The sequence below is a fragment of the Musca autumnalis genome, unplaced genomic scaffold (genome assembly GCF_047663935.1).
Source record: "Musca autumnalis isolate F117 unplaced genomic scaffold, ASM4766393v1 scaffold_2, whole genome shotgun sequence".
NCBI classification, from domain to species: Eukaryota; Metazoa; Arthropoda; class Insecta; order Diptera; family Muscidae; genus Musca; species Musca autumnalis.
This window is the reverse complement of record NW_027411755.1, coordinates 89203252-89214269: the sequence shown is the minus strand read 5'-3', so window position 1 is coordinate 89214269 and position 11018 is coordinate 89203252. Positions and strand designations below refer to the sequence as shown.

At 32.5% G+C, this 11018-nt stretch overlaps 1 protein-coding gene across 1 annotated transcript in view; it reads left to right on the top strand.

Annotated features, from left to right (window-relative positions):
• Positions 1 to 5320: 5320 nt before the first annotated feature.
• The window catches only part of Eato (Engulfment ABC Transporter in the ovary), a 29607-nt gene continuing 23909 nt past the window's right edge, over positions 5321 to 11018 (top strand). Inside the window, exons 1-2 of the mRNA XM_073968177.1 lie at positions 5321 to 5632; positions 5718 to 6015. Of these exons, the coding sequence (XP_073824278.1) occupies positions 5447 to 5632; positions 5718 to 6015 (484 nt within the window). The 5' untranslated portion in view covers positions 5321 to 5446. The remainder of the gene's footprint in view (positions 5633 to 5717; positions 6016 to 11018) is intronic.

Sequence of the window (11018 nt, the reverse complement as noted above, 5' to 3'; positions counted from 1 at the left end):
TGCATAATAGTACGTTTATATATAACGCTGTACTGTGGTAGTTGATAAAAAGCAACCTCTCAATCAAATAATCGTGAAAAATAAACTTTTAAACAAAGGAGCGAACTTAAAGTGCTTAATTTGTGTGGAAAAATAATTTGTACATTCCGGACATATGAAGTTTCAATGTGACATTGAGTATTTTTGCAAATAATTTTTATTTCGCCAATTTTTGCCTTGTCATAAAGCGCTTTGTTGTTGGTTGCTGTGTGGATCATACGGTTAATTGTTGTTGCTGTTTTTTTTCATCAGGAGGATTTATAAGCTGTCTACTTAAGAACCACATGCCGTACAATTTTTTTTAACGCCGTCTCAATTCAATGAACCTGCTTTACACCGTCGGCGTTCTAGTGATCTTGTTAGCCGCCTTCATCGCTCAATGCTAATTTATTTTTTCCGCCGTTCACCTTTAACGAATCAGCTTTGTGCTATATTTGTTTACATTTTTGCATTTTTCTCATTGCAACCACATTCGCTATAATTAACAACTTTGTTACCTAAGCCAACTAATTTTTGATCAAAATGAATTTTCCTTGTGGCAAATGTAAAGTAGACACAACTGGCTCAAATTGTGTTCTCTGCAATAAATGTAATACATGGTTCCATGCAGATTGTGAAAATATAACGAAGTCTTTTTTCACTATGTTGACTAAAAACGCACACCTTTCATACACCTGCACCAAGTGTGTAGGAAATCCAGGAAATTCCCAAAACGATATTGATGATGGTTTCAAGACGGAGATTAGACAGCAATTTGCTGAAATGAGGGACTCATTTCGTTCACTTGCCAGTGATATTAGAAAAGATCAAATGGAAATGAAGAATACTTTTGAAAGTATGGCGACTGAAATTCGATCCGATTTGTCAAAGGGACTCCAGGAGATAAGGGATGATGTGCAAGAGTGCAGAGATCTTGTTGGGTCTCATGATCGTGTTTATAAAAATAAATTCATGGAGCTTGAGCTCCAGAATCATTGTCTTCAGCACAGATTAAATCGATCGGACATTATTGTTACTGGCCTTCCCGATAAAATTGATAAATTAAATGATATTGCTATACGAATCTGTGGAATTTTCAAGGTGGATATTGTTCCCGAGCTTATTGATAGCGTCATCTACATCAGAAAGGGCCGTTCCATTTTAATTAAATTCAAGAATGTTGGAAAAAGAGATGAGGTTATGTCTTCCTACTATAAATTAAAATCACTCAAAGTTTCTGATGTCATTGGTGGTTCCGACGATGCTCGTGTTTATCTTAATGATAATTATTCCAATCTGGCCAACAAAATTTGGAAAATTTGTCTTAAACTTAAAAAAGATAACAAAATCTCTGGCTTTATTCTTATTAATAGAGAAACACTAATAGTTAAATTAATCATGCCCAATAATATTTCCAAAATATTGAATTTTCATGAATGTGTCGATTTTTTTAAAAGCAATGGATATAACTTTTAAATTATTCAATGTCAATTCGTTAACTTTAAATTTTTTTGAGTTTGTTGCTTACTCCTTTTTTTTTACTAGCTTCAAGTGGTCTAACCACTATAAATGAATTAAATTTTTTCATATTGAAATTGTTATTTATATCCCTTAATATGTTATATATATTTTCCATTACTCGGTTCCCCCAAATATATGAATATTGCTCCTATTTTGATGAGTTATAACATTAATCTTGGTCCTGTAGCTACGGATAATGCTATATTGAAAAATTTAACTTCTTCTTTTTTGAGAAACCTTAATATTGGTCATGTTAATGCTCAAAGCTTATGTCCTTCTAACTCCAATACTAAGTTGGAAGAGTTTAAGCTCATTTTTGGTGACTGTGGATTGGATATTTTGGGAGTATCGGAGACTTGGTTTAAACCCAATATTTGCTCAAGTTCTTTAAACCTGTCGGATTATACCATTGTGAGAAATGATCGTTGTTCTCATAGAGGAGGGGGTGTATGCTTGTACATATCCAAAAATCTACGCTACAAAGTTGTTTTTAGGGCTATGGATTATGGAGTTTGTGAGTCCTTGTTTGTTGAAATTTTCGGCATCGATTCCTCTATTATTGTTGGTGTGGTTTATTTACCCAGTGGTGCTATTGATGTTTTTGAAAGTCTTCATTCAGGTATATTTGACATATACTCTAATATTGTAGTAATGGGTGACTTCAACTATAACTTGTTCGATCCTGTAAAATCCTTTAACTTTCGCTCGCTTGCAAATAGATGTGGTCTTCATAGCGTTCATAATTCGTTGCCAACACATATTAACAATCCCACAAACAGTACTTCTTTGCTTGATTTGTTCCTCTTAAGTCAGCCATCTTTTGTAGCCTACAAAAGTCAGATTCAATACCCATTTCTTTCTTCGAATCACAGTCTTATTTTTTTATCTCTTAGGTTTGAATCTCAATTGAGGCAAAGATTTATTGACTTTAAAGATTATAACAAATTCAAAATCAATGATTATTCTCAGTTAATAAATGAATTTGACCTGAGTTCTGTTTACAATACTAATGATGTTGACTCTCAATTATCTGTGTTGAATAATCTTATCAACTTACTGCACGCCAATGTTCCAACAGCAAGAGTCAGGGCAAATTGTAAGGATTCCTTGTGGATGAATTGTAGTGAAATAAGGCAGGCTAGGAAGGAAAGGGATGTATCATACTCTGTCTATCTTAGAAACCCAAGTCTTGAAAACTGGAAGGCTTACAAGCGTTTATGAAATAAGGCTAAGTCCATAATTAGAAAGATTCGTTATCAGTTTGGTAATTCTTATTTTAAGGATGTCAATGGTGTAAACTTGTGGAGAAAAATTCGACAATTAGGTTGCATTGAACGTGAAAATTCAGAAATTGATGTAAGTGAAGTTCAGACTATTGCAAATAACTTTCTAAGCAATATGAGTCCCTCTGATAATTCTTCGTTTAATTTTGACAGTTTTGTTGAGGATGCTGATTCGTTTTCCTTCCGCTGTATATCTGAATATGAGCTGTCAGCATCACTAAATTCTATTAAATCAAACGCCTGTGGCTATGACTGTATTCCGATCAAGTTTATTAAACAAATTTTTCCCGCAATTTCGTCTGTTTTGTTGCATATATTTAATACTGCTCTCACTGTCTCCAGTTTTCCTGATATATGGAAACTTGGAAAAATAATTCCGATACTTAAGGATCGCCAAAACTCTATTGGAAACTATAGGCCGATTTCCATATTACCTGCGTTATCAAAAATACTTGAGAATGTTCTTAAGGACCAAATTCTGGAACACTACCGTCGTATATCGTTTTTTAGCCCTTTTCAGTTTGCTTTCCGGAAAAAACATAATACAACTTCGGCTTTGCTCTCTATTACTGAATCCATTAGACAACAATTGAATAATCATACCAGCTGTATGCTCGTTTCTTTGGATATCACTAAAGCATTTGATCGTGTTAATCATTGCGTTTTGATTGAAAAGCTTCGTGACAAATGTAAATTCTCTAAAACGGCGTGTCGCTTAATTTACTCATACCTGTCTGATCGTAGACAGTATGTTTCAGTGAATGGTCTTGATTCTACTGTTGATTATGTGACTTCTGGTGTACCTCAGGGATCAATTTTAGGTCCTATTCTCTTTCTTTCATACATTAATGACATAGTTACTGCTGTAAAAAGTCCAATTTGTGATCCTTATGTCTTTGCAGATGATTTTCTTCTATTATTTAAGTCCTTTGATTCTGATAACTCTATAAACTCCCACCTTCTTTACGTTTCTAATTTACTGTCACAAAATAAGTTGGAATTAAATCCTCTTAAAACTAAGGCAATGTTTTTTCACACTCGTAATCAGTTCTCTTCTGGTTTCCGAATTAAGGTTGGGGCCACATTTATTGATAATGTGGATTCTATGAAATGTCTTGGCGTAATTATTGATTCCAATCTTAATTTCAGTTACCACATTGATGATATATCAAGGAAAGTTTGCCTTATCTTAAGAAGACTTTATAGCCTAAAAGCGTATACTCCTATATCTGTGAGGAAAACATTAGCATTTTCGTTATTGATGTCGTTGGTAAATTATGGAATTGAAGTTTTTTCCGGGACCTGGGACTATAATCTGGATAAAATTGAAAGTATTATTAGGAAAATTGTTAGATATGTCTATCAAATAAGTGTACATAATCACGTACTTACGTTCGAGTTATTGGAAGTATTTCTTGGTTGCAGCTTTAAGGTCTATATTAAAGCAAGGAATATCTCACATTTTTATAAAATTATTAAATATCAACAGCCTGAATTATTGGTAGATCAGTTTTTGTTTATACACTCAACACGAAACGTGCAAATTGAAGTTCCTTTGGTGAGAAATTCTGCACTTGAGCATTCGTTTTTGGTTCGGGTTTATAGAGTTTGGAATTATTTACCGAGTTCCTTGAAAATGTTCTCATATTCTAACACCACATTTAAGAGGAAGCTAATAGCAGAGCTGAGCAGAATTGTGAGAGAGGAAAATTTTAGAGAGAATTAATATTTAATCTTTCTTGATGTTTCACTACTTATTTCAGAATTTTTTGTACATTAATGTTGTCTAAAATCGTATACAATGCAAATTATTAAAAAATATAAATAAAAAATTGCATAAACTTTAAATTGTTTATGGTTCACAAAAAACTAATAGTACGTTTTCACAATTTGTCTGTGTGCTAGCACACAGGCTTGCTCACCCCTGCTGATAGTATTTTTCGTTTCTCAACAAAAAATCTTAAAATCTTAATATTTTTTTTTTTTTTTATTTTCAAAAAGACATCTATCTGTTCTATGGGACCATAAAAGAAAATAAAACTTAGATTTTTATCTTTATACATTTATTAACATGCAATATTCATATGGCTGGGGAGCCATTTATCGTTTTTTCTATGCAATTATCTTTAAATATTTTTATTACTTTTGAATTATAATTGTTACTACCATAGTATTAGCTTTTTTATTGTAATCTCCAATACATGTATAATTGGCTAGGAAGCTTTCTATGTATTGATTTTTAAATAAATAAATAAATAACCGGATTTAACAAACCCACTGGGTTTCAAATGTCAATTCCTTTGCGTATATGTCAAATAAATTCTCATCAAGAAGGTTAACCCTGCAAAAGGCTATAATATAAACATGGCCTAACATGTATAAAACATACAGTGTAAACAACCTTTGACGAATCACTTTTTTCCGTCGTGATACAAATCATGGCGTATGAATACCCCTTCTTTTTTGCAATGACTAAATATGTCGCCGTTCGGATCTGACAGACAAGTTTAGCCCTGCCTTGTTCTGTTTGTCCGTCTGTGTTGTCGAAAATAAAAACACACAAATAAACTTTTATTAATTGTTTGGGATGTAAAAATAAAAATATTAGCCGTAGCTTTTATAACATGGACCGAATGAATACGTTATGGCTCTTTATTTACAAACAGCTCATGGTATTGCGTTTCTATTACAAAAGTATTGGAATTATTGTGGTTTCTTGTTTTGGATTGCAATACTTGCTACTCCGTTTTATGTATCAGCCCATTCAGCCCTTAACTGAATTCTATAGTCCATCGAGTCCGGAAACCTTGGTAATTTAGACTGTTTCAAAGATATACAAAAAACGTCAAAGCTAATTGTTTTTCATTAATGCAAACTGTCTTTTTTTGCTTTTAGTTAAATGGATGCTTCTTTGATGTGGATCAAACATTCTTTGCACCCGAAACAGCGGAAGTCTTGGCATTCATGGAAGAGAAATGTGGTTCTCCTTTGGAGATGAAAGGGTTTGCACATGTTGAGGCAATGGTGAAAACAATCGAAGAGTGTAAGGAAAATTGTGTCGGTGTGCAATTTGAATTCCCCAATGAGAGGAATAAAACTGGAAATACATTTGAGTACACAATCTATACGAACCGTATGAAATTACATCCCAAACATCGCTATGTTACAGACAGCCTGGATGGTTCATTTAGTCGTAAGTACAAGTACACTACAGAATACAGCCAACATTGTGCATTAAAACGAACTGGATTTCAAGAATTTTTAACAATTAATTTATCTGAAAGAAGAATGTCGCGTTTAGGTATTTGTATGTAACAAGATAGACTGGATGCATTCGCTAGTATGAAGGATAGGATGTTGGATTTAGGAAACAGTGTTTTTAGAGTTAAATGTATTTAAAAGGAATTAATGGTCTGTTCCAGAACTGCAAGAATCTACTAATTTTTACTATTTTTTCCGATAACATAAAGGAAAAATTGTTATCGTAGTAAAAAATAGTAGCTTCTTGCAGGTTCTGGAACAGAGCATAAATGTATTTAAAATTACAGGAAATGTAAAACCAGGGAATTCAAATGTTCTTAAATTTTTTTGAATGCATATATGTACAGTTAGTCAACTAAATTATTGCAAACGATGAATTTATAAGAATTTAAATTTTTCATTTAAGAAATTCTTTCAATAATGAAGGTTTTTTTTTTGTACATACAGTTTGACAACAAATGTATTGCAAAGACCAGCATTGTAAAAAAAAATCGTATTAATTTGTTCGTTTATGGCAACAAATTATGTAAAAACTATACCGTCTTTTGTGTAAATCTCTTGCTATTGGTCCTCAAAAAAATATTCCTCCCAAATATACAAAGGTTTTTTGCGATTTATAACCAATTCGGACTAAAATAAGAATTACCTACTACATGGGGTTGACAATAAATATATTGCAAAGATGGCCAAATCTATGATTTCTTGGAGAATTATCAAAGTAGTTTTCCTCAATTAGTTGTTTATCCACTGTGGAGATTTATTGGAGCTTTAGTGAGCTTAGTAAACTCAAAATTAAGGCTTGGCATGTTCCACTCTATGGTTACTGGTTCCCCAATTTTTAGTGAATCTTGATTCTTCGTTGTAGTATCTTTTTCTAGTTTTTTTTCTTAAAATGGACACAAACATTTTATAAGGGTTGATAGTAGGATATTGGCCCGAGGTATTTATTAGTTTAGTGTTGCAATTTACACAAATAAGATTAATATGTTATGATCTGGTCTTTGGAATGGTGGTAGTTGAACTTGATTGAGATTTCTGGATCCCTTTTCGGACTTTCAGAATAATGACTATAAAAGATTTCCTAATTTTTTCAGTGGGGATGTCTTCCCAATCATTATTATGAATATATATATATATACTACCCATGAATATATATACTACTCAAAAATTCGGTATTCCAGCTTTTCTAGAACGGATCTAATTTCCAAAATGGATGTGCTTTATTGGATTTGGCGCATTTTGAGATTTATTATGATAGCAGAGGGTTATATCTATCCATGTAGTAAAAATGAAGTCATTCCAATACTATACTATTGAAAGAGGAAATAGAGCTAGGTTGTAGGTCGTATCAAAATACTACACTGAGGGTCCATTTTTCCCTATACTCTCGAGAGGTAATTTTATGCTTTCAAAACCAAATTGGACTTTTTTGTATTGGTCCATTACCCGACAATGCATATTGAGTCAAATATTCATTCTTTGCATACTTGTCCGTGACCGATTCGTCATTGTTTATTGTTAATATGGTCTCAAGCGATTTTTAACTGTATGAAGACCCTCAGGACGGCATTTTTATCACTGAACTTTATCACATTCAATACTGTTAGTCCATTGTTAGCCGCAAAAGTCATAAAAATGCATAATGACAACAAAAATGATTAGTTTTATAGTACTGCTTTTCCCTTTGCAATACATTTATTGTCACCTAAAAAAAGTAGGTAATTCTTATTTTAGTTCGCATTTGTTATAAATTGCAAATAAATGTTGTATATTTTGGCCGAATATTGTTTTGAGGACCAATAGAAAGAGATTTACACAAAAATCTGTATTGTTTTTACATAATTTGTTGCCATAAACGAACTATTATGAAGTTTTTTTTTTACAATTTTGGTCTTTGCAATACATTTGTTGTCTAACTGTATGTGTTGATTTGCCTGTTTATGACAACACCAAGGCAATAAATCCTGAAATCGGTCGGATGTAACAAACACAACGGACAAAAGGGATAAGTATGTACCTGGTATTTTTGTGTCAAATAAATCATTTCAAAATGAACAATAAAATCGCGTAATTACGACATTTGAGTGTGTCACATGAAAAATCAGAAAAGAAAAAATAACAAGTATTCATCATGAGTGGCTACGAAAAAAGACATTGCTCTCCCAGCAAAATTGAGAAAAGCGTTTCAGATTTGCTACAGAGAACATTTCACGCCCATTGAAGTACTAGGTAATATTTTATGATGAGACGAAAATTATGTTATACTATCACAATGGACACCCAAAAGTATGGAGAAAATCTTTCACAGACATGTAGGCCTATTCTGTAACTTTTTAACAATCCGACAATCGACAACGTTGTCGACACTAAACATTGTTTGCAGTAACGATTGTGCTATTCTGTAAAAATTTAGACAAATTTGGTCTGTTCCAGAACTGCAAGAATCTACCAATTTTTACTATTTTTTCCGATAACATAAAGGAAAAAGTGTTGTCGTAGTAAAAAATAGTAGCTTCTTGCAGGTTCTGGAAAATAGCAATTGTCTATAAACATCTTTGTGTTTATTTCAGCTTTAGTCCATATTTTTTTGTAATTCAATTGTTTGAATAACAACAAAATATTTTAAAGTGGATATGAAATTGATTAGTTGCGGGCGAAGGGTAGGGAATACTATAGTTTCAGATGTCACCAAAAAACTTCATCAGTTCCCTTTTTCGCCGACTCTGTATCGATAAACAGGTCAATAAAGCCATCTAGCAAACAAAACAACAAGAAAGTTGTTTTTGCATTACGCATTGGTCAACAAGGCCGTGCTGATGCCTATTATTGTTGTTGGCGTTTTTTATTGTTGGACTGCAGAATTTTACATCTTTGTGTTTATTTCAGCTTTAGTTGTTGACCAATGCGTAATGCAAAAACAACTTTCTTGTTGTTTTTACCCCCGCTTATTGAAGCAACACTCCTATGTTCGTATTCTTTGCGAAGCAAAGACGACATAAAAACAGTGGTGGACATGAAATTCTTTAGTTCGACTCAAATTGTAGGGTAAACAGCTTTAAGGCCATACAGCAAATTTCTCATTTTATTTAATTTGCTAGATGGCTTTATTGACCTGTTTATCGATACAGAGTCGGCGAAAAAGGGAACTGATGAAGTTGTTTGGTGACAACTGAAACTATAGTATTCCCTACCCTTCGCCCGCAACTAATCAATTTCATATCCACTTTAAAATATTTTGTTGTTATTCAAACAATTGAATTACAACAAAATATGGACTAAAGCTGAAATAAACACAAAGATGTAAAATTCTGCAGTCCAACAATAAAAAACGCCAATTGTCTATAAACTTTAAAAAATCTTTCAATTCTAAATGTATTCATAAACAAATATTCTGTTTCAAAACCTGCAAGAACCTACTATTTTTTACTACGATAACATTTGTTCCTTTATATTATCGGAAAAAATAGTAATTTGTTGATTCTTCCAGTTCTGGAGCAGACCAGAAACATACACACAAACCCAAGACAAATCCAGTAATGTCATGTTCACACGAGCGTTTCAATTACGTTGTTAGCCTGTCGAACGACGTACACGAATTAACCCGTTTCCACGGCACCATTCGTAATTAACAGAAACATAAAAAATTTCCTTAATTTTTGTTTCCTTGTTATCACGAAAATTTGAACCGAAAAAAACATAAAATATGCATTAAATGAATAGGAAAAGCAATAGACTTTCCTTTAAATGTATCTTCTATATTTAACTACGCATATTTCATTCATTTTTTCCATAAATTCTGAATAATTTTGTATTTTCAATATATTTTTATATGTTTCTATTTTCAAAATCATAAAGAGAGAAATGTCAAAACAATGTTTGTGTATACAGACTTTCAGTTATTTGTTTCCTTTTTGTTTCTGATTTTTTACGCGATTTTGAACTAACTCTTGTGCCAGACACTGAAAATAACACATAAAAATATATTATAGCTTTTAGGAGAGAGCGGAGGTGAAGGAGCTCCCTTTCTCCCTTCTTACCCATAAGCTCAAAACATTTTCATGAAAATTTTCATAGACTGGCACAAGACTAACAGACAAGAAATGTGTGTGGACTAAAGAAGAAAACACAACCATCTTCCTTCTGCATCTGCATAAAACGTTTAGTTCATTCATTTTCATTCATATTTTTCCTTTTTTCTAAAAATGTTTGTATTTTCAACCAATTTTTAAATTTTTAATTTATACATCGACACCTCCAAATAATAGTATGCTAAGTCTAAAAAGTGAGTTTTGCAGGAGAAGCTCTCAAAGTTTGGAAATTTTTTTGAACTTCAGTACTATGCTAAGTCAATATTTGTTTATAACTTCTGTTCGGATTGACCGATCATTACCAAAATTAGACAGAATTTAAGTTAAAGGACGTTCGACACCTCCAAATAATAGTTTGCTAATTCTGAAAAGCGAGTTTTGCAGGACAAGCTCTAAAAGTTTGGAAATTTCTTTGACCTTCAGTACTATGCTAAGTAAATATTTGTTAATAACTTCTGTTCGGATTGTCCGATCATTACCAAAATTTGACAGAATTTAAGTTAAAGGACGATAAATATAAAAACGTAAAGAACTTGAAAACATGCTAAGTCGACTTAGCATACTATTATTTGGAGGCGTCGACATGTCATAATTATTTTTTCGATAAATTCTCTCATTTGTTAGGGATGGGACATACTTATTCGTCGTTCAGAGAGTATTTCTAATCGAACAACGTAGAAAAATCGTCGTTCGTTCATAGAATTTTGTGTGGGGAAATAAGTAATTTATTCGTAGTTATGGGTCGAACAACGAATAGAGAACGAACGACGTACCGTGGAAACGGGCTATAATGAACATTTTTGTCAATTTTTTAACAACTACTATTTTTGTGTTGGTTTCATAACGA